The 24016-nt window shown below is 48.5% G+C and overlaps 1 protein-coding gene across 3 annotated transcripts in view; it reads left to right on the top strand.

Moving 5' to 3' along the window:
- The window catches only part of SNX29 (sorting nexin 29), a 587367-nt gene that overhangs the window by 208697 nt on the left and 354654 nt on the right, over nucleotides 1-24016 (top strand). For all 3 annotated transcript variants that reach the window (XM_032460769.1, XM_006190981.3, XM_032460771.1), the window contains 2 exons: nucleotides 9830-9893; nucleotides 12051-12179. In XM_032460769.1, coding sequence (XP_032316660.1) covers nucleotides 9830-9893; nucleotides 12051-12179 — 193 coding nt within the window. The remainder of the gene's footprint in view (nucleotides 1-9829; nucleotides 9894-12050; nucleotides 12180-24016) is intronic.

The raw sequence follows: 24016 nt of genomic DNA, 5'->3' as shown, positions 1-24016 counted from the left end.
AATGGCTGAAGATGGGAAGGCTCTCACCCTTCCCTCGACGTCGCTGTCTTAATACTTTATATAGCAACCTCTGATGCCTGTACTCATTGTGTCAGCTGAGCTCTCTTTCTGTGTGTCTGTGTTTTTGTTTGGGTTCCGGGGTGATGGAGGCTGGCCCCTGCTCTGCTGATCACTTTGAAGCCAGGGATTCATGTGGTCGGATTCTGGTGCCAAGCGGGGGGGGGGGGGGGGGATGGTTTTTGCAGGCTCGCCCTGTTTTAGGTCATGGTCATGATATGTAACAATTCGTCCCTTCCCTTCCATGTGTATCCATTCCCAAGATGCATATTGGAAAAAGCTCAATTGGAGCCTGAGTCCCTGTCACTGGGACAGGAAATTATAGCTGTAAACTGGTAGTTAGCTTCTCTGGTGAAGTCTTGAACGTACTATTAAATGCACTTGACATTTCTGCCTGGCCCATCCCATGCTTAGTTCCTGGAGATGAGGGGCAGATTCCAGCAGTGGGTGTCAGGCAGTCAGTCATTCACCCATTTATTAGCTCACTTACTCATCCGGCCCCTGAATTGTTCTCCAGGTCTCATGTGTGCCTTGCCCAGGGGCTGTGTGTTCCCTGGGGCCCCTGCTCTCAGGGGGCTCTCAGGCTTGTGGGCGGGGCTTTGGTGGCGACACCTGCAGAACAGTTCCACCCCAACCAACAGCTTTTGTGGAGGTGTATTCAAGATGTGGCGGGGCTTAGGGAAAGAGAGGTCCACTGAACTCCCCTTGGCCTGTTTGGCTGAAACTTGGAACCTGCTCAGGTTAGAACACCAGGGCAGAGGATGTGGGGGCTCACAGGGTCCTGGATGCTGGCTGCCTGCCTCATTCCTGTGGCCACTCAGCCTTTGCAAGTTGCTCTCAGAGAGCCATCTTGGCCAACCAGTGTCGAGTTTACGGAGTCGATAGGGATTCTCTTTAGAGTTTGTGTTCCCTGAGGCTTTGCCCCATTGTCAGGTCGCAGGGCTCTGTGGCTCACGTGTGACATTTCAGGTGCCAGCCACTTGGCCATACTCAGAGTTCTCTCTGCGTTGAGTGGTCTTGTGCTCCGGAGAGGTTTTATTGGCTTCTCTCTTTGGCGGACTAATGCCCGGTGCCTGCATCTCCTGTGTCCCTGGCCAGGCTCCTGCAGCTGGTGACAGCAAATTGTCCTCGGCTTGGCTCTCAGCAGGAGGATCTTGGTGGAGCGATGGAGAACCGTTTGCTCTTGGGCCAGATTCTTCTGCTTCCATCCTCCTTTATCCTTGTCTGAGGCTGTGGCCCATCCCAAACTTCTGGAAGACTGTTAGAGTCAGCCATCCACCATGGGTCTCACCAGCTGCAGCTGGAAACTGGAGGCCTGTGGGGGCAGAGTCCATGGGGAGTGGCAGGCCCCTGGCTCACATGTCTGCCATGGCCCATGGGTAAGGGTGTCCCAGAAGAGGTGGTCCCAAGCTGAGATTTGGCTGTGAGTCAGGGAGGCAGCCAGGCCTTCCAGGCCCTTAGGACCTCCTGTGCCAAGAAGCAGAGGCACAAGACAAGAGGAGTGGGTTTGATGTGGGGGGAGCCAGCAGGGGGCTGTGCTGCACATGGGCTGGAGCTCCCGGCGTCCACAGGGTGGAGGTGGTGATTGAGCCCTGTGTAGAGATGCTGCCGCCTCTGGGGAGCCAGTGAGGGTGGAGAAGGAAGACCCAGGGCAGGAGGCCACGCAGGGACAGCCAGAGGGGCCAGAGGCAGAGCTGAAGAGGCAGAGAGGGATCCACGTTGTCTGAGGCAGCAGCTGCCCTTAAAGCCGGGGCCATAGTCCCTTCTTGGGGCCCAGCCAGTGGGCCCTACCGGTTGGCCCAGGTGTCTGGCAGGCCACATACCTGACCTTAGAGGGCCTGCATTGGAGCAGGCTGGCAGTGGGGAGGGGCGGGGGGAGAGCTTCTGGAAATTCTCCCAAGACGGGGCGATAAACATGTCCTGTAAACGGCTGGACAGTAAACATTTTAGGCTGTGCAGCCCTTCGGTCTCTCTCCAACAACTTGGCTGGGCTGCTGTAGCCTGCCGGCAGCCACGGGCAGCAGGAGAACAGGCAGTGTGGCTGTGTTCCAGTAAAAGTGTGCTGGGCCCCGCCCTGACCTGTGAGGTCAGCAACTTCAGCATTTTTCCAGCTGAGGGAACCGGGAGGTGGGCAGGCTGTCATTGGCCCAGGGTTACAGCGCTAACAAGTGTGGGATCTGGGATTTGATTAGAAAACCTGTCTTCTTTCTACTCTGCCTGTCTGCTGCCCCGAAGAGCTTAGTTTCCACAGTGGGTCAGGTTTTTGTTAGATTGGCCCTCCATCTGCAAAAGTTGTGCAAAAGCAAAACTACTGTTTCCTCAGTGGGCTTGTTGTTTACTTTCGTGTTAAGAAAGGCCTCAGTTGCTGCAAGAAGGCATAAATGTTTGTTCCTATATTTATATTGTTTTTATTGCTTCGTTTCACGTATTTCAGTTATTCTGTCTAAAATGTATTTCGCCACGTAGCAGAAGCAGAGATTTCAGTCTTGTTTCTTGCTCCACAGATGGTTCCTTGCCCCGGCAACACTTACGGACGAATCCGAAATGCTCTTTGTCCTGGATCAATTTCCTACCGTTAACATTAACATTCTCCTGTATTCTTGATCGGGTTTGCCGCTCAGTTCTCTGAGGCCAGGCAAGGAGCCGATTTTGAGAGGGATCCTTAGGAGAGGGAGACCCCGCCTCCGCCAGGCTCTGCAGAGACTGCAGTGCAGAAAGGCTGCTCTGTTGTCACTCACAGTGTGTGCTGTGGCAGGTAATAAAGAGGAAAGAAATCACAACGGTAGAGACTAAACAAATAATGGGATGCGTGGCTCTGGGGAGAGGAGAGAAAATTACAAGTTAGGGAGTGTGTCTGCCGGTGTGTGTCACTGGTGCTTGGAGAAATAGAATGTTTACCTGATGTATGGAAATCAACCCCGGTGTTACCTGTCCAAGAAGAGTCAGCAAAGTGAGTGCATATGAAGTTAAAGCCTGTTGAAAGACCTTGTTTTTTTTTTCAAGGGGAGGTGGGGCACCAGCTCTCAGGCCGATTCCTTCTTCATCGTTACCGTGAATGTTTTGCTGTGGCACGGTGGGGAAGGCAGAGGGGACAGTCTGACAGTGATGGATTTTTTTTTTTTTTTTGAAGATTCGCAGTATCAGAGTACTGCTTTTCCTGTGTTTGTGTCCTCAGTCATTGTGATGTTGACACAGATACAGGGCCTGGTCCAAGAGGCTGGAAATGCACAGCGTGTGGGACACGGGGAGGAAGGGTTGTGCCAGGATGACGGTGTGGATCGTCACCGATGGTCATTCCCCTACTTCTGTGGCTTCTGTGCTGTGTCATCGGGGTCCCTTCAAGGTGAGCTTGTGGCCAAGATGTCTCATTACAGCTCCTCATGGCTATTCTCTGCCAGAAGAGCATTCGTATGTTTCCTGGGGCCTCCTGGGAAACAGTTCCTCCTCCAAGTTTTCTTTCCCCCATGGAATACAGTTTGCAGTGGCAGAAGTCTTAGTAACAGTTTTTGGGGTCCCCGCATGCCGTGCCTGAAAGCCTAGAACCCTGACACTTGCTCCGTCTCCTCCAACTGACACCTCCCTCTCTGGCTCTGATTTCCCACGTTGCCCGTGTTGATCTAGTTTGACAGTTCATAAAATTCTGTCATCTGCTCTGCTGTCTTAGACGACTTTAAAAACCTCCTTTTTATTTCCCAAGGTTGGGGTACCCAGGAGCTCAGTAAGTCCTGTAACTCCTGAAAGTGTGCCCAGTTCAACCCAGCTGTACTTGGTGGTCACTGCTGCCTTGTCCTCGCCTTTCCACCCCTGTCCTTGAAGGGAAAGGCACTAATCATGGTACCTTTTGTGCCTTTTGTTGAATGTAATCAGTACCTTTTGTTGAATGCATACTATGTGCTGGGCATTGTAACGAGCACCTCACCTACATAGTACCTCACTGAATCCTGGCAATGCTTCTGTGAGATAGTGACTGTTAGGATCCCGTTTTATAGATAAGGGAGGTGGTGCTCAGAGAGGGTGGGTAACTTTCCTGGGTTACCCAGCTGCAGAGGCAGGATTGGAACCCGGGTCCTGACCCTAGAGATTATGCCCTGAAATCCAGGACCCCAGACCACCTCCCTGCATTCTCTGCAGTGCGGGTACCACCTGGGAACTTTACTCGTTCAATGTCCCGCAGGAAAAGTGGCATTATCTCCACTTTGTTTTGCTGAGGTGAAGACCTACTCGAGGCCACCCGGTGGTAAGTGGCTGAGCAGGGCCTTGAACTCAGATCTGCCTACCCCTGGAGCCTGTTGGTAGCAACTTTCCATGGGTCCTGCTCCTGTCATTGGAATGGAAGCTGCTGGAACCCTGACTTGACCTTCTTGTCCCCTGCAAGTCCCTGTTTAAAGCACTTTATTTCTCTCCAACTCTTAGACCTGCCCCGGACAGTTGCCACAGTTTTCGGCCTTAGAGAGAGTTTGGAAGGTGACTAGGGGCCCTGCAGGCAGCTTGTCCCAGTGTGGCCTCCTGCTCTGTGTATTTGACTGTCCTTATCATGAAACGAGGCTAGTCAGGTGCAGAAGTGCCCACCACGTGACAGCTCTTACCTTTGCTCTCTGTTTTTGTAGTGTCATATTTACATAGGAATAGTCTCTTGGCATCGCTTGCTTTATAAACCTTGACCAAGTGCCCAGCATGTGGGAGCTTGGGGCACCCAAGCTGCATGACATGCTGCGCACCTTTGAGGAGTAGAGATGATTGCAGGTGACAGCAACGGTTAATTATTGCACACTCTGCAGCTTACGGAGGGGTAGAGGAATCAGGGAGGGCTTTCCACATGAGGTACCTTTTCATCTGGGCCTGTATAAAATGGGTTTCATCAGATTGGGGTGAGGGGGGAGGTAAACATGAGGAAATCCACAAAACAGCCCGGTGGAATATTATTCGACCTTCAGAAAGGAAGGAATACCTGCCATAGGTGACAGTGTGGATGAGCCTGGAGGACATCACGTTAAGTAAAATAAGCTGGACCCAGAAGGACAAATACTGAGCGATTCCACTCATACGAGGAATCTAAAATAGTCAAACTGAGATGCAGAGAGTGGAATGGTGATTGCCAGGGTCTGGGGGAGGGGGAGATGGGGAGTTGCTGTTGAAGGGGTGTGAAGTTGCAGGCGGGCAAGATGAATACGCTCTAGAGATCTGATGGACAACATGGTGCCTGTGCATAGCTGTCGAAGTCTGCAAAGCGGGAAGGTCTCATACGAAGTGTTCTCACCACAATGAAAAACTGTTGGGCTTGCATTCTTATTCAGGGAGAGGCGCTCACGTTTGTGGGGAGAGACAAGATAGTGCAGTCACATCACTGGGGAGAGTCCCTCGGGAAGGCTCGGTCCGAGGCTGCTGACCCAGGCAGGTTGCTGTCTCTGCAGCTGAGGCCAGGTAAGGGGCTTGGTGATGCCTGGTGACGCCAGGGGAGGGCACGACACCAACATCTCAGCATAAGGGTTGTGCTCTTGGGTGGTGAGCTCCTCCAGGACAGGCTCGGCACAGCTGAGGGACTGAGGGCCCGGGAACTCGAAGCTCCTGCCTGCATGGTCCAGGGGACCCCGTGCTGAGTGCTCCGGCGGGGGGCGTACCAGCGCTGGGCACGTGTGCTCTGCTGAGCTCTCATCCTGCTTACATACAGCGCACGCGGCTCATTAGTATAAATCAGGCACACACGTGACGTGCCACTGCTGCACAGTAGGCTGGCGAGGAGAGTGGGATTCCTTTGATTAAGAGGTGATTTCACCAGAGGTTAGTGGGGAGGGAGGATGAATAGGCCGAGCACAGAGGATTTTTCAGGCAGTGAAACTATTCTGTGATACCATAATGGTGGATATATGTCATTACACAGTTTTCCAAACTCATAGAATATGCACACCAGGAGTGAGCCCTTATGTGAGCTGTGGGTGAAGGTGATGCATCAGTGTGAGTGCGTCAGTTGTGACCAGCGCACCGCTCTGGTGGGGGATGCTGACAATGAGGGAGGCTGTGTGCATGCGGGGGCTGCTGGTGGATAAATCTCTGTACATTCCTCCTGATTTTGCTGTGAACCTAAAACTTCTTTTAAAAGAAGTCTATTTAAAAAAAAGATACATCAATTCTTCTAGCCTCATACTGCGATTGTGATTATCCAGTCCTTTGCTCCCATAAGAAGTTTGGACCTATTGAGAACTCCAGTGGGGAAGTCCTCTAAAGAAAATTCAGATTTCACATAGGCCTTAGAGGAAAGGAACAGTTTTCTGTGTCTGTGTCTGCAGTACACAGCTGTGGTCCCACCACCTGCTCGGGGGTCCTTGAAGATAAGAGCCAAAGAGACATTACTCTGCCTGTCTTCAATAATAAGTCTTGATTTTTTTCCCCATGGCTGTGGTGTCATGGGAATAAATTACTGGCTTGTTTTTGTTTTTACAGATTTGTCAGTTTTTAGTTAAAAAAAAAATTTAGCAGGATGATGAGTCTTAAGTGTTACTGCTCCCTGGTGCTGTTCCTAAGAGGCAGTGCCTTGACATAGCACCATCACATGTAACCTTGCAGCATCCCAGGGAGGTGGGAGAATGGGTGTTGTTCACATCTTATGTCTGAGAGAAAGGCTCAGAGAGGCTGAGACACTGGTTCAAGGGCAAGAGCCAGGACTCTAGTGACCTGATCAGGTTCGGACGGCAATCTAACGTCGTAGGCATAAGTGAATGTGTATTGTTGTCCTCCATTAAGAAATCCTCTGTTAAGGACACTCCTTCCTTGGGTAGGTTGGGAGCCTGGCTCTCGCCTTGGGAAGGTGCCTTGTAGCCGGTAGGTAGGTGCTCAGCAGATGTTTACTGATGGATGAGTGTGTGAGCTCTGGGCCATTGTCACTCCAGGCAGCGCAGGGCCTGAGTAGGCAGCACCCCCTGTGGCTTTGTCTGTGTCACCTGCCAGCTCCCTTCTCCCGGGCTGCAGGGCAGCATCTCGGCCTCTTTTCTGCCTGTTTAGACTGATTAACTGCCATTGGTCTGGCCTTCCTTCCCTCGTCTCTTCTCAGTCCTGCCCTCTCCTTGCTGTTCCTAACCATATTTAGTATCTTTTCTGGAAATGCTTTTTCTACCTGTTGTTTCCATTATGAAAATTTTCAAACCCTGAGCAAAGTTGAAAGGATTCTGTGTGGCTCTGGTCTGGCAATGTGTGCCAGGAACTGAATCCCTTGGGTCCCGGTTGTGGCCTTGTTGCCTGGACCCGTGCTGCTCAGCGGCCTCGGTTCTGCACACAGCGTGCACATCCGACATGCCGGGGGTCTTCTCCCCCACCCGTCGGGGGCCTCGGCTTCCATCCTGGCTCTGACATGTAAAGGGGTGTGTTGTGCAGTTTCTTTAATAACCTCTCAGGTTGGTTGTTCGTCTGTGAAAGGGCTTAATGGCACTGTGAGGTGTCGATAAAATAGCAGTTCTTACATCCCCGCGTGTAAGTGGTGGTAATGATCGTTGTTTCCTGGGGTCGAATGCAGAGTTAGGAGTTGGACAGATTTGGACTCAAATTCCAGCTGTGTGTCTGCATTTACTCTCTTTGAGCCTGTCTGCAGGCCTGTAAGAGGGACTTGAAGATGACTTCCCATAGAGTTGTTCCACGGCACCAGTGAGATGGTGCACACGGAGTTTTAGCTGGTGGGTGCTGGATTGTCATCGAGACCTCAAGCTGCGAAGCTCCCTTGCTGTGTGCTTCCTGCTGTGCCCTGAGTTGGGCAGAGTCTGTGTCTGCAGGGCTCTGCCCTCGCGGCATGCCCCTCCTGCCTTCTTCATGTTACTCTTTCTCCCTCATGTGACCAAGCTCACACCTGTCCCAGGGCCTTTGCATGTGCCTTTTGCCACAGGGAGTGTTCTTCCTCCATCTGGCAGCATGCTGGCTTCCTCTCTTCCTCAGGCCTTTGCTCACGTGTAATCTCCTAGGAGAGGCCTTCCCCGTGGAACGGCACCCTCCCCACCCACGGTCTCTGCACCGTCCCTGGCTTCACTTCCCCTGTGGCACTGCTCATCACCCCACCTGTTCTGTGCTGGCCTATTTGATAGTCTCCCTGCTGGGGAGGAGGCCTGCCTTCTGCAGGCAGAGGCTTTGGTCTCTTTTATTCACTTGTTACCCACAGCGCCAAGAGCAGTGTGCCGACCTTGTAGGTTCTCAGTGAATTTGTGATGACCCGGTGAATTTTGAATCTTGCTTGGTGACTCCAGGGGAGGGACACCTCAGACACTCCTTCTCACTGACACCTTTGGGAGGCCCAGTTTCTCACTGTGCAGCCCTCAGGCTTCACCCTGTCCCAAGTGCCATGGGGAAGACGGGGCCTGGCCCTCCTAGTCGTGACCTTGGGATGCTGATGTGACTCTGGGTGAGGAGAGACGGGAGTGTCTGTTTTATGTCCCACCTCATCTGAACACAGTGGCTTCCAGTCTGACCCTGAGGTTGGGATGGAGCCCCCATAATTCCCTTCCTTCCCCCGAGGCCTGGGCTGCGGGCTTTCGTCTCCTCTGTAGCAAGCAGTCTGAGGACGGCACTGGTCCTGGGACCCATTTCTTGCTGCAGGGTCTTCCTCTTTCTGCCCGGCATCCTGAGTATAAGGGGACAGAGGGACCCGCCTGTTTATCTGTGTTGTCTTCCTCCCCCACTTCCTCCTCGTTTCCAGTTTACTTACGCCTCGATTGTGTGGGGTAGAGACATGGCAGTCCCTAGGTGTGTGTAAAGGGTTAACCGAGGTTGTGACAGTATGGGCTTTGAACAGAGCTTGACAAGTAGAAGGGTTCGAATTTTAACTGAAAAGAGGAAACCAGCAAACCATATTCCTATCCAGAAGAGGCCTCAAAGCAGCATGTTAAAACATAAAAATAAAATAGAGTGAGACAGGGTATAGGTAAATGGGTACAAGGTGGAATTACAGGTCAGAGGGAGGAGGGCATGGTGTGGTGGCCATGTGCACTCAGTGTGTGAGTTTGCCTGTGAACTTCCTGGCAAACCAATCCCAAGAGGGAAATAAAGTTCTCAGTGTTCATTAGGGGAAAATAAAACAAAACAAAATTGGCTCTCCACGAGAAATTCAGAGGTTTCTGATCTTGAGATCTGAGTGTTATGGTAAATAGTACCCTGTGGGTGGATGGTGAGAACAGTTAAGTTTGATATAGATGGGAAACTCGGGAGCTTATTTAATTGAAAGGCATGATTTTCTGTCCGTGCATGCTTTCCTGCATTGCAGGTATCCAGGAAAGTAACTCCTGTAAGTCATGATGGCCTGTGTGTTGGAGAGGGCCCCCCGCCCCGCCCTGAGTCTCCTGTGTACTGACTGGGAGTCAGCGCAGGAAAACCAGATTGCTTAGTAAACTTGAGTATTTCTGTGTCAGCATGGAGTCCATTGTCATGTGATCTGCTGTTGATAAACAGCTGTAACTGGGAACATATCATTGTTCAAAGCAGAGATGCTGCCATGTAGCAGGGACTTGGAGAAGCACTTAGAAATTGCAGGCCTATTTCTTCGGTACCTGCTGAGTATATTCACCAAGGAGGCGCCTCCATATTCATTCTCATCCTGCCCTGCCCTTGTGTCTTGTGTGGCTGATAAGATTGATTGACTGAGAGTACTGGATTTCTTAGACTCTGTGGGAATTATTTTTGAAAGGGGAAAGGGAACTTGTCTAGACAAGTTGCTCTGAATAGCACATACTTCAGACCTGTGAGGGGACGGTGTAGCAGGCGAGATCTGCCACTTCATTTGGACTCTGCTTTGTCCCCTTAGGTGAACTGCGACAAGCCATCGTGGCCATGATGAGCAGGAAAGATGAGCTGGAGGAAGAGAACAGGTATCGAGCTCTCCGGGCGGGAGTAGTCTCTTCCTTGGACAGTCTTCGTCTGGGACACAGAGAATATCGCAGTGAAGGAAGTTTTGCTTTATTGGCACAATTGTGACCGGTGATTTCTTGCTTTCCAGCCTGGGATGTGCCATTTGAGGATATATGTTGTGGCTGGAGTGTTAGCACGGATTGAAAACCTTACGATCACAGCACCATCTTAGAACAAACTGAGAATTTGCGAAGCAGCCCCTTTAATTTTTTAATTCTTTTTTTTTTTTTTAAAAACAGCCTCTGAAATAGAATTCACAAATCATATAACTCACCTATTTAAAGTATACAATTCAGTGGTTTTTAGTGTATTCACAGATATGTGCAGCCATCACCAAAGTCAATTTTAGAGCCTTTTTACTACCTGAAAAAGAAGTTCCGTCCCCAGGGCAGTTGCAAGCGTTAGGTGACCTTTAATTGAGGGTCTGTCTGCCATGTTCTGAGCACTAGAACACTTAGTTTTCTCAACTCAGGAACATCTAGGGTAAGGCTTTCCCCAAAGCCCAGTTGCAGACACTGAGAGGCCAAAGGGTTTTATTCATCTTTTATTCCCTGTTGGAACCAGTGCTAGAAACCAGCCAGCTGTTAGCTGTATTGCTGCCCTCTGACTGCCCAGATGTGAGCTGCTCCCCTGCTAGGACCCTGCTTGGTTGCAGGGTGGGCAGTGGCGGGATCTGCCTGCAATCCTCTGCTGAGCCTCCGTGAGCACGACTGGGCGCCTCGGCGGGGGTCCGGGTGGCGTGCGCGTCTGTGACTGTGTGCGCTCGTGTCGCCCTCTCAGTCCCGTACTCAGAGCGGAAATGGTGTCCTGCTGACATGCAATCACGATTCTCCTGTTTAAGCCTTGATTTGGGCCCTGCTTGACAAGCTTCTCCCTCATCCTTTACGGAAACATGTAAAAGCAAACAAGCATGATTTGTAAAACAAGAAAGTGTTTTACAAAAGGAATCTTCAGACACTGCAGTTGCGCAATTTTCCAGTGAGAATCAGCTTTCAGCATTGGGCTGTAGACATCACCAGATTCGTTTTCCTTGCTCCAGCTGGGGCCGTTATCTTGGAGAAAACCAGAGGTTTTGTCTTGCCTTGTGAAGAACAATAGTCCCTGTCTGGTAATTTCTTCTCCTTCCCAGAGAAAGAAGGAAAACACGCAGCGTTTGTGTCAGGTGGTTCCAGGCCCCAAGAGGGGAATTTTCTCAACACTGTCAAGGAACACAGGTCTGGGAGGGTTCAGTGAGCAGTAGGGGTGGGGAGGTTCAGACGCTTTTGCTTCTGTTCTGATGTCACATGGCAGGTGTCCTCTTGATTTAGGATGGAGCTGCACCAAAGTTAGTAAATGTTTTCTAGAAATAGCCATATGAGGTCCAGCGAAGTGGATGGTCAGAAGAACCATGCTTGGCTCATTTCCCGGTGGTAACTTGTGGTTATTTCTGGAAGAGCTGCTGTCTTCTCTGCTATTTAAGACAAAAGATGACAGATATGCAAGCGAATGTGTTAGGGAGGGTTAACAAACTCTAAATACAATATAAAGCACGTTACATGCAATGTCAGATTACATAGCTTGGGTAGACACTACGTATGCTCGTTTAACCTGGAGGTGGTGGGGGAACACGAGAGAAGTGTGCTTTGTGGCAGACGGAGGCACGAGGCTCCCGCTGTCTGTCCGATGACCGGAGCCTGTCATCTGATTTCATGGCTTGGTAGTGGTTTTGGCCTGCCCCGGAAATCCTTTCCTTTGTTAAGCCTTTCATCCAGTGTGGCTGTGATAGAATGTCCCAGTTTAGCGTGCTGCACCTGTGCGTGGGATGTCCTGAAGGGGCTGGCCCGGGATGTGCTCCCTCGTTGTTTTCCCGTGATTTAAGCTGCCTACAGGCTCTCAGGGACACAGAGCCGGGCCGCAGCTGGTTCCCCAAGGCGCTCATCCTAATAATTACTTGGAGGCTTGTGGGCCAAGTTTGGTATCTCCTGAAATCAATTTATGTAAGATCGACTTGAATTATGGTTTCTGCAGAGTCTCGTGGAAAATGAATGAATTAGGGCTTGACTTAGGTGAGTAACTATTCTGGGCTCTGTGGATTCTGGGTTGACAGCATCTGAACAGATGGGGCCTCCTCTTCCCAGGTCACTGCGGAACCTGCTTGACGGGGAGATGGAGCACTCGGCTGCGCTCCGGCAAGAGGTGGACACCTTGAAAAGGAAGGTGGCCGAGCAGGAGGAGCGGCACGTCACGAAGGTCCAGGCGTTGGCAAGGTAGGGAGGGTGGAGGGACCAAGGGCGGGCAGGCTCTGTTAAAACCCAGGCATACCTTTCATCAGCACTTTCTAATTAAAAAAACAAACAGTGACCAATGGAAGTAAAATTGATGCATCTGAAATTACTCATTTCATTAAATATTGAATAAATATTGAATAATATGTATACATATGGTTCAAAATACAAACGATACAAATGCTTACCCTCTGCAGTCCCCAGCCACCGGCTCGCCCCTGGAAGGGGGCAGTGTTACTGTCCCAGAGATGCTCCGTGCATACACGACGAGATGCTTATGCACCTCTTTTTTCTTCTTCTTTTTCTTTTCATTTCCTTCGCCTCCTCCTTGTCTCTCTTAATGAAAATGGTCACGTATCCTACACACCACCCTCTTCACATCTTAGGGACTGTTCTGTGCTGGTGTACCTGAGGCTGCCATCTTTTTAACAGCTCCCGATACCTCTGTCCAACTGCACCAGCATTCGTTTGGCCAGTGCGCCAACAGCCAGGCATCCGGGCTGTTTCTAGCCTTTGGCGACTTCTGATGATGCCACAGCGAATAACCTGCTCCTGTATGACTGTATTTGCTAGAGAAATGCCTGGACGTAGAAATGCTGGGTCCAAGTGCAGTGCTCTTTAATGCTGATTGGAGGTGGTCTGCTTGCCCTCCATGGAGGCTGAGAAGTACGTTCAGTGGCGGCGGGCGAGGACCTCACCCAGTGTAGCCTTGCTCCCGCAGTGGGTCCGACTTTGGGGTCTTTGATAAAATCACAGGTGAAAACAGCACTGGCAGAATATTTTTCAGTATAGTTCAGAGTATGGTTGAGCCTTTTTAAATCTGAACCATCTTACTCTTCTGTGACTGTTTATATCTTACTGAAGAGAACTGTCAAGCAACCCTCCTCCCCTGACCTCCCAAAACCCCAACTCCCATAAAACCAGGCATTTCTACTGAATTTGTTCATGTGCAAACACATTTTTATACACTAAGCTTAAAATCTACAGCCTGTCCTTTCTTAGCTGCCTCCCTCCACCACTTAAGCTTCATGTTAACCGTTTTTATATGCCTGGACGTAGCATTTCATGAAGTTAATGTACCATATTAAAATAACCATTTTTGATTGCTGGGTATTTGAGTTCCAGGTCCCCTCCCCCCCCATTTTAGGTAAGATAAGCAATTTATCAGACTGTTCTTTAAAACTCTTTTAACATAAGACCAGGAGATAAACACATCTTGCGGTGGGTGTGCAGGGGAGTCCAGGGCTAAGTGAACTGCCAGTGGCATGTTGGCTCTCCTCATGCTGCCAGCTGGTGTGAGTGGCGCTAATACAACTGTTATGTACATGTAATTGAAAGCTGGCACTGTGATCCCATATTTAATTTTAATTTGAACCTCTCTCCTGTGTTCATATTTTTAAATGACATCTCTAGAACATCAGAGACAGTTAAATGACTATGATAAATACAGTCGTAAGTACCTAATTTGGCATTTTCTCAACTGGACCACCCGTTCGCCTGGTCACGCGAGGGTTCTGCGGTGTAACTGTGGTTTATGTTCTCAGAGACAGAAGCCTGCGGGGACTCTGTTTCTGAATCATCAAAGAAAGATGGACTTCTAGACCCTGTCATTTTTTATTGTGTTAGGAGTCAGCTCAACCTTGAGTCCCTCCTCCATTGCTTGCAGATTGTGTGTTTTGGGTGACTTGCTTAACTTCTACAAGCAGGCTGATTTGTGAACTGGAGAGGATAATCTTATGTACCTGAGAGGACCCAGCGAGGAGGGATGTGTGGGAAGGTACATAGGTGCTGGATAGCAGCGAGCAGTTGTAAGTGTGTTTTACGGTAAATGTATTTTAGTATATGATAGTTTGGGGGAAAATTTTATTTAGCCCCATGAATAGAATAGAAAAAATAATTTCTTAACTGAGCAATTTTATAATCTGAGGCCTCCCCGTTTAAACAGTGGGTTGCTGAGAGTTTAAGGCACCTGAAAGTTTGCAGGTAGAATGAACATGTATAAAACTTAAGATGGAGAAAACAGGAAGAAAGCCAACAGAGCAATGGAATGTGTAAGTTTTGAAACACTCAACTGCTAACATGTTCCAGACAGACTTGATGTTTGCCAACTGTCAGAACTTTCCCCTTGCTTCTGGTCACAGAAGGAGCAGCTGTCAGTGTTGTGAGATGGTGGATATGAGTGGTTAGTCGTTGGTTGGGGACTGGGGGTGCTGTCCCCGATGGGCGGCCCTACAGTGTCACGTGCTTGCCCCAGGGCTGCCCTGTTCTAGGTCCATGTGTGTCCAGGTGGCAGGTTTCATAATGCAGACGGTTTAGCCCAGTAGTTGGTGGCACGGATGCTGGCTCTGGACCGCGTGGGTCTGATCTGATCATGGCTCGGCTGCTTTTTAGTTGTCTGATGTCAAGCAAGTTTCTTAACTTCTCTGTCTCTCAGTTTCCTTGGCTACAAAACGAGGATAAGAGAACTCTCTACCTCGTAGAGTGGCTGTGTTATAAAGTGAGAGAGAGCCCATATGTCGGCTCAATAAATGTGCTCCATAAATGCTGAAAAAAGCTAGCCATCATTACCATTTTTCTAGTGTAATAATTATATTACTAAGAAATTCTGCCTAATCAAAGTTATGTTTTAATGGCAATGGTGCAGAAAGAATTAAGAATTAGGCTGTTTCAGACTCAAGAAAGTGAAATTATTTTTGCCATGAGTATTCTAATGCTTAGAGCGTGTTTGGGTGTGTGTGTGTCTTACTGGCTCTGAGTGTAGAGTAAAATTGAAACAGCTCTGTGCAAACTTAGCGTTTCATTACACATTCATTTTGCTCAAAACTTATGCTTTCCTTTGATGCTATTGTAGCTCAACAAAGAGCAAGGTCTTATAACCAGCCCAGTGCCTCTGTGGCCTCAAACAGCTGCTCCTTCCTGAACAGAAGCATTATAACCAGTAGCATCTGAGGGTCAGTAAGTCTCATTCCCTGAATAATTGATTGTCTTATCTCTTGCGGAATTAAGAAAACCAAGCTATGAGACAGGTGTTAGCAGAAAGAAAACACACATTTACATGAGCTGAAGTACCTTGGGGGGAAGCAAGCGGACAGGGTTTTGGGATTATTGCAGGGCCATCTTCTGTTTCTGCTCTTTGTATTAGTTACCTCTGGCTGTGTAACAAATTATCTCCAAACTTGACAGCTTAAAACAGCAAACATTAATGATCATCCACAATGTCTGTGAGTTAGGAATATGGGAATGGCTCATAGTTTTTCATAAAGTTGCAGTCTAGCTGTTGGGCAGAGCTGTAGTCATCTGAAGGCTTGATTGGGGTCGGAGGGGAGGGTCTGCTTTCCAGCTCACTCACGTGGCTGTTGGCAGGAGGCTTCAGTTCCCTGCCTCTCTGGGCCTCTCTGTAGGGTTGCTCACAACATAGCAACTGGCTTCCCAGGGTGAGTAACCCAAGAGCAAGGGAACACCCAACATGGAAGCCACCGTGTCTTTTATAACCTAATCTTGGAAATGATACATGAAATGATACATCTGCTATGTTCTGTTGTCACACAGGTCAACCCTGGTTCAGGATGGGAGAGATCTACACATGAGTGAATACCAAGAAGTAGGGGTCATTGGGGGCCACCTTGAAGGCCACCTGTCACACCCACCAGGCTTCTATTTTCCTGGGGGCAAAAACTACCCCAATCTCTCTTGGCTGGCTCTTCCTCTTCCCCATTCTGTGTATGTGGTTTGGTGGAACTGACCTGGGCTCCAGAGCAGGACAAATGGTGTGTCCTGGACAGTCAGCTTGTTCCATCCCTTGGCCACCATGATTGGGTCACAGGAAGGCGTGTGTCCAAGCTGATCTGATGTGAGTCAATTCTAGCATTCTTGAGAGGGTATGATGGAAACCAGAAGTTGTTGGCAGCTGTGTTTGCTACTGTGGGGAAGATCCTGACCCCAAATCATGACAGCACAGTGGAGAAATGGAGAGCGGGAGAAACCAGCAGATCCTGGTATCATTTGAGCTCCTGGATCCAGTTCTCCCTGCCATCGTTTTTCTTCTGGACCACTTAGTTTTGTGAGCTAAGAAATTCCTTTTGTGACTTGAGCCAGTTTGTGACTGGTCTTCTCTCCGTGAGAGTCCTGAGTCCTGACAAACCATGCTGCCTTATTGACTGTTAGGGGATGGGAACGAGTAATGTTTTTTCTGTGCATAAGTAAAATCGCTCCCTCAGCAATCAGCCTTGCCAGGTCAATGAAGCGACCTCCTTGTTGTGGTTACCAGTGAGCCGAAGAATGTGTCGTGAGGATAACCCGCTGCACCTGGGCGCTGCTCAGGGCCTTTCCTGCCTGTCTGTGTGTCGGGACCAGCCTTCCGAGTATTCTTCCATCACAACTTTCCTTTCCTCCCGTGGAGTTCTGGTGTGCTGACAAGAACGTGTTCCTGGCTGTGTCACTGGGGCCATTATCTTTCCCCTCCGAGCCTCTGGTCGTCCATCTGTAAACATTTAGAAGAGGGTGGTGGCGTGGGGCCCTCTCCACACTGCATGAGAGGCGATGCTCAGCAGGATGCTTTGGGTGTGTCCTGGTTGCTGCTGGCTTGGGAGGGCTGTGTCTCGTCCTCAGCCAGGGAAGCAGTGCAGTGACCTCTCAGGCCTCAGGTTCCTTGTCTGTGAACTGGGGCATAATAATCATAACAGATACTTATATCAATTTGGTGGCAGAAACCCAAACCTAGTTAGCTTGGGACAAGAGGGGAATTTCGTGTTGCTGGCCCTGGTCTCTTTCTTCAGGTCGTCACGGGGCCTGGGTGCCCCCTGGCTCCCAGGGTTTCTCCCTGGCTCTTGGCTGTGTCCTTGGTGTGTTAATGTCATTCTAAGGTAGGGCCTCTGCACACAGCGGCAGAGATGGCCTCTGTGGCACCAGGCCTCGTGCAGGATCCAAAGAGAAGAGACTCTTTCTCCTGATGGCCATATGTTTGTCTCATTTTAAGAAGATTCTTCCTTGGGTGTGTTGTGGCCAGGAGTGAGCAGACGGCTATGGTTGACAGCCTCGCCGGGCCCCCAGGGCAGGTAGTGGGCAGATACATCATGTCTGTCCTGTTCCCTCGTAGGATGGTGGGGAAGATCACATGAGCTCACCCACTTAAGGCACTCAGTGCAGCTCAAGGCCCATCATAAATGCTTGGTGAGTGTTCCCTCATGTCTTCTCCCTGGCTGGTGCCATGGCTCCCTGTGGCTAGGGATGCTGAGGTTGGGCCCAAGTCTCGTGGGTCCTTGGCTTGACCCAGCTTCCCCCTGCAGTGAACATCTTGGGAGCCTTTGGCCACTGGCCTTCACTTGACCTTCAGCCCCTCCTGGTGTTACTTTTCCAGCCCTGCCTGCCCAGCATGTATCCCTTTGTTTATTTGTCCCTGATGGGCTGCTGGGCCATGATCTGCTGTGACAGCATCCTGGGTGTGACAGACCTGGACTGCACAGTCTGTAAGTGGGACTGGACCAAGGGCCTCGGTCCCTTCTCACATCACTCCATCCAGCCCCCAGAGACCTTTATTGACTTTTTGTGAAGGCTTCATTTTATTTTTATGATTTTACTTATTTTTGTTATTTTTTAAATGGAAGTATAGTTGACTTACAATGTTGTGTTAGTTTCTGGTGTACAGCATGATGATTAAGTTATACATATGAATAGTCTTTTTCATATCTTTTCCATTATGGTTTTATTACAAGATATTGAATAGAGTTCTCTGTGCTATATAATAGGACCTTGTTTATCTATTTTATATATAGTAGTTAGTATCTGTTAATCACACACTCCTAATTTATCCCTCCCCCCTCTTTTCCCTTTCGGTAACCGTAAGTTTGTTTTCTATGTCTGTGAGTCTGTTTCTGATTTGTAAATAAGTTCCTCTGTATCAATTTTTTTGATTCCACATGTAAGTGATATGATATTTGTCTTTCTCTTTCTGACTTACTTCACTTGGTATGATAATCTCTGGGTCCATTTGTGTTGCTGCAAATGGCGTTATTTCATTCTTTTTTATGGCTGAGTAGTATTCCATTGTATATATATACCACATCTTTGTCCAGTCATCTTCGATGGACATTTAGGTTGCTTCCGTGTCTTGGCCGTTGTAAATAGTGCTGCTATGAATGTTTGGGTGCATGTGTCTTTTCAAATTGGACTTTTTGTCTTTTCTGGATATGTACCCAGTAGTGGGATTGCTGGATCATATGGTAAATCTATTTTTAGTGTTTAAGGAACCTCTTTACTGTTTTCCATTGTGACTGCAGCAATTTACATTCCCACCAGCAGTGTCGGAGGGTTCCCTTTTCTCCACACCCTCTCCAGCATTTATTATTTGTAGACTTTTTGATGATGGCCATTTTGACTTGAGGTGATACCTTACTGTGGTTTTGATTTGTATTTCTCTAGTAATTAGCAGTGTTGAGCATCTTTTAATGTGCCAGTTGGCCATCTCTATGTCTTTTTTGGAGAAATGTCTATTTAGGGCTTCTGCTCATTTTTTGACTGGGTTATTTGTGTTTTTGATATTGAGTTGTATGAACTGTTCGTATATTTTGGATATTAACCCCTTGTTGGTTGCAGCATTTGCAAACGTTTTCTCCCATTCCATAGGTTGTCTTTTCATTTTGTTGATCATTTCCTTTGATGTTCTAAAGCTTTTAAGTTTGATTAGGTCCCATTTTTTATTTTTGCTTTAAATTCTTTTGCCTTGGGAGATTGATTTAAGAAAGTATTGCTACAGTTTATGTCTAAGAATGTTTTGCCTGTGTTCTCTTCTAGTTTTATGGTGTCATGTCTTATATTTAGATCTTTGAACCATTTCAAGTTTATTTTTATATATGGTGTGAGGGAATGTTCATAGCGTTGCTGTGAACGTTTGGGTGCATGTGTCTTTTCAAATTGGACTTTTAAAAATTTCATTGATTTACATGTAGCTGTCCAACTTTCCCAGCATCACTTGCTGAACAGACTGTCTTTACTCCATTGTATATTCTTGCCTCCTTTGTCATGAATTGACTGTAGGTGTGTGGGTTTATTTTTGTGCTCTCTATTCGGTTCCATTGATCTAATATGTCTGTTTTTGTGCTAGTACCACACTGTTTTGATTACAGTAGCTTCATAGTATTGTTTGAAGTCTGGGAGGGTCATGCCTCTGGCTTTGTTCTTTTTCCTCAGGATTGCTTTGGCATTCTGGGTCTTTTGTGGTTCCCTATAAATTTTAAGATTATTTGTTCTAGTTCTGTGAAAAATGTCATGGGTATTTTGATGGGGATCACATTAAATCTGTAGATTGCTCTGGGTAGTGAGGCCATTCTAATATTTTAATATTCTTCCAATCCAAGCACCTGGGACAGCTTCCATTTCTGTGAATCATCTTCAGTTTCCTTTATCAGTGTTGCATAGTTTTAAATATAGAGGTCTTTCACTTCCTTGGTTAAGTATATTCTGAGGGTTGTTTTTTTTTTTTTTTTTTTTTTTGGTGAGATTTTAGATGGTATTTCTTTTTCTCTTTCTGTAAAGAAATGCAACAGATTTCTATATATTAATCTTGTATCCTGCTACCTTGCTGAATTCATTTATTAGTTCTCATAAGTTTTGTGTGGAATCTTTAGGGTTCTCTATGTAGAGAATATATAGTGTCCTCTGCATATAATGACAGTTTTTCCTCTTCCATTCCAATTTGGATCCCTTTTATTTCTTTTTCTTGTATGATTGCTGTCACTAGAACTTCCAATACTATGTTGAACATAGTCGTTCTTTTATGAAGTCCCACTGTTCAGTTCTATCTCGAGAGAAACATGCTCTGGAGAGCTATTTCAAATCCATTGTGTAAAAGGAAATGGAACTTTTATAGTTAGGGTGAGTAGACACCAGAAATAAGTTCCAGTTTTTGTCTATATGTCCTTTAAAAAATTAGCATTTGCTTTCTTGTCTGATTGTAAAAGCCTATGGCTGTGAACTGAGATGGGGGAAGGAAGAGCGGGGTTGCTGTAGTGGACAGTGTATTGTTTCCTGAATAGCTCTTCCCTCCATTTCTCCCACACTGGAGAATCAGCCATGGCTTGATTTTAACATTTTTTCCCCTTTGACTGGTGGGGGTTGAACTTTCCTAGGCACCAAGGGTCTGTCCTGATACGTCGAATCTGGTCGAGATAATTCCATCTCCTTTCCAAAATGATTGATTCAGGTAGCCATGACTTGACCCAACTAGGTGTGGTGATTGGACTTAGCTCAGGAAATGGGCACATGATCTAATTCTGGTCATGGAGATGTGGTTGAAGTTTGCTAGGGCTTTGGAAGAAGATGGTCTCTTGCTTGTTGGCTGGCTGGGGTGGCTCCCTTTGGACCCTGTGCTGTGAGGGGGTAAAGGCTGGAACTGCTGTAGCCATTTTGCCACCACGAGGGAGATGGCTGAGGGTGAAGCTTATGCTTCAGCCTGGAATGGAGAGGAGGGGTGAGGAACTGGGTTTTTCTTATGACGTCAACGGGCTACTGAGTTAGCCTCTCTTGGAAGCCAGATTTTCCCCTTGAGTGGCCAGTAAATCCCCTTCACTAGCTAAGCCATTTTGATTTGGACTTTCTGTTTCCTGCTTCATTAGAAACGCTCATTGCTATAGGAGGCTTTGCCCACCACCTCCTGCCCAGCCCCGGGCCAGGTCAGGTCCATCCATGCTGTCTTTCCATGGGAACCAGTATCCTGCCTTCACTGTGTTATTGTCCAATCATATATCTGTACTGTGTTCCCTTTCAGTCTGTCAGCTCCGCGACGGCAGGGACATGCCTTTGTGCTTCACCTTGTTTGTCTTCCTTGCCCCTAACTCCATGCCTGGCACACAGTAGGTGCTCTGTAATAATATTGATGAGGGAGTGCAGGTACCACGGGACCAGTGACAGAGCCACTTGGTCTGAGTCTCATTGAAGCATGTTAGCTCTTTGGACACGTGACATCTCTCCTCTCAGCACCTGCTCTCAGCCCAGCACAGTCACACTGAGCTTAGCTTCAGGCCTGCTGGCGGTTGTCATTTGCCCCAAGACGATATTCTGGTCACTTCTTGAGAATTGGTGCCTTCCTGGAAATCCCTCAGCCATCTATGTAAATCTTATCAGTTAAGATAGGTAGGTAGTGAGAGCTCTTAGTAGTAATCAACGGGAGCCCACCTGGAACAGGCTTTAGAAAAGATGCTGTTGACTGGGCTGCATAACTTAACAGTTGCAGGGAAGAGCTAGCATTTGCCCAGCTGATCCGGGGGCTGGGGGTGTCATGCGGGACCTGCGTCCTTCTGTGTCGCCCCCTTTCCCCTTGGTGGCTGCTTCGTTCTCAGGCTTGCTCTTCTCTTGTGGTGACAGGAGGGCCCCCAAGCAGCACTAGGCATAAATCCCATCAAGCTGGCACCAGGGGAAGGACAGCATGTTCCGAAAGCCCTGGAGAAAGTCCTGGGAGTCACTCTCATTTCCCAGGGATGTGTTACTCTTGCTGCCCGGGGCCTGGGTCACGTGTCCCCTGGAGCCAGGAGACAGCTCGCTTTCCTCAACTGGCCACACGGAGCAGAAACAAGTGACAAAGTCATTTCCTCAAGAGGAGGAAGCTCTCCCATTGGGGAGTTTGTCCCATCAGATGGGGGTGAGTGCCGGGTAGGCAGAAACAGTGGCGTTCCCTGCCGTGGGCTCAGCTCCTCATGACGTTTGGAGTCTAGGTTTCTCAGAGTACAGGTCCTGTGCTGTCACTCTCGAACCAACCCTCCTGTGAGTGACAATGGGGGAAGCCTGGACTTCAGGTCGTCCGGTGTCTCGCTTTGTTCTTTCTGGTATCTTTCCTGGGTAGGATGTTTCCATCTGATACAATTCGACCAAGTGCCCAGTCCAGCCGCTTAGGCGTCTTTAGACGTACAGGTCTCGATTTCAGCAGACTCAGTACCCCTTTAAAAGAAAAAAAAATCCAACTGCTTTACTATCCTGAAATGAAATTCATAGCTAACATATCCTACCTGCACAAACAATGAAAAGTTTCAGCATAACACCCTAACCCTAATATGAAGGAGAAGTTAAAGGAAAGTAATTTATAATAAAAAGTAGGTTACAGTAGATACTGGCTGGGCATGACTTTGCTAGAAAAAGATGATGCAGTTAAGTGCTTACACCTACTTATAATGCATAGGCTGGGATTTAAAGGCCAGAAGATCAGAAGTCATTCTTTAAGTATGGGTGCATCCTAGGGTACAAGCTGGCACATTTGGTGTATAGTTAATGAATATGGGTATAGGCCCAGATTACAAGCAAGTTTTTCACCCACATAAAGGGCCGTGAAGGCAGCTGAAGGCACGGCAAGATGTAATTTGCTCTTGGTTGTGTGGGACTGTTGTGGTCTCTCAGGACAGCTCATGTCCTCGGCCCCACTCTCTCAATGCTGGTGGCACCCCTTCATTGAGGAGGTGACCAAAGGCATCTTCTCACTTCGGCTTTGCTTAGACCTCCCCATGCATTACAGTCACTGGGGGGAGCTTTTAAAACTGCGTCTGCACCTCTAGAGGGCAGTACTGCCCCCAGTGAGAATCACTGCCCTTCCTACCCTGTTCTCGTTTTCAAGACCGATTGCAAACGTACCTTCCGAATTTTGTGTTGAAGAGCCTTCTGGTCCATTTTCACTTTGGTCCTCTTTTAGAGTCCTTGGCCAGGGACCGAGCCCTGACCACACTGAATTATCCATCGGGCTCCTGCTGTCCTGGCCCACCCTGGCTCCCCTGTGTCTCCTGTCCTTCACTTCTCCTTGGGCGTGAAGCTGGTTCCCCAAGGTTGCTGGCTCTCTCGCTTGGCTGAGTCTCATTAGCTGAGTGAATGGTGCTCTCCGTCACTCTTGAACACGTCCTTGTCAGCAGCTGACAGGTCTTTGATGACTTACACCAGAGCAGCCAAGAAGAGCTGAGTGCATGGGGTGGGACTGGCATGTGGGGACGGGGATGAGTCCAAGACGTGTGTCAGGGCAGGAGACATAGTGACTTAGGAGGAGCTGGTTGACTGATGTTTAATGCCACCAGAATCCAGTGAAGGATGGTTGGTTAGTTAATGCTCATTCACTCATTGGTTGACTCACAAACGTCTATTCTGTGTTAAGCTGGGTCAGCCAGAGATAAACAGGATACAGCCCACTAACCTCTAGGTGCTGAAAATGGAGGGAGGGGATCTATAAACACAGATTTTTAACCTTTTGGCCAACAATTCCTTGTGCTCTAGTTGAGTTGGCTGTTCCTGGAAGGAAGTGTGGGGCAAGCCTGGACTTGAGTCCAGCTTCTTAAGGCCAGGACTGGAGTAAGGGGCATGGTGCAGAATTCAAGAAGCCACTAACTCGGAGCCCTGCAGGTTCTTCTTCCACTTCTGGATGTGTGATCTCAGCTGGGCATTTCACGCCTTCTGCTTCTCATCTGGAAAACTGGGACCACTGTAGTCTCTCCTAGATACGATGCAAAAGGTAACACAGGAGCAGTGCTAAGCACAGTGAGCGTCCTGCCTGAGCCCTGAGGAAAAGCCAGCCGTGATTGTTATTACTGGTTTTGTGCAAGGAAATTATTCTTCCATTCAGGGCTGCAAAGAGTCACTTTCTGGAGTTAATCTAGCCCACTGTTGCTTGGATGTAACGATCTACTAAAGAATTCTCTGGGTTGAGGAGCTCAATGCCTTGCTTAGACTTTGCTCTATACACATCGCAGGCACCCAGGGAGCTTTTAAAACCGCTACAACCAGGCCGCCCTCCAGGCCAATTAGATCAGAATCTCTAGGGGCGAGACCCAGACTGCTCAGGTCAGTTCCAGCATGAG

The sequence above is a fragment of the Camelus ferus genome, chromosome 18 (assembly GCF_009834535.1).
Source record: "Camelus ferus isolate YT-003-E chromosome 18, BCGSAC_Cfer_1.0, whole genome shotgun sequence".
Taxonomy (NCBI): domain Eukaryota; kingdom Metazoa; phylum Chordata; class Mammalia; order Artiodactyla; family Camelidae; genus Camelus; species Camelus ferus.
The sequence above is the reverse complement of the archived record's forward strand: the minus strand, read 5'-3'. Positions and strand labels throughout refer to the sequence as shown.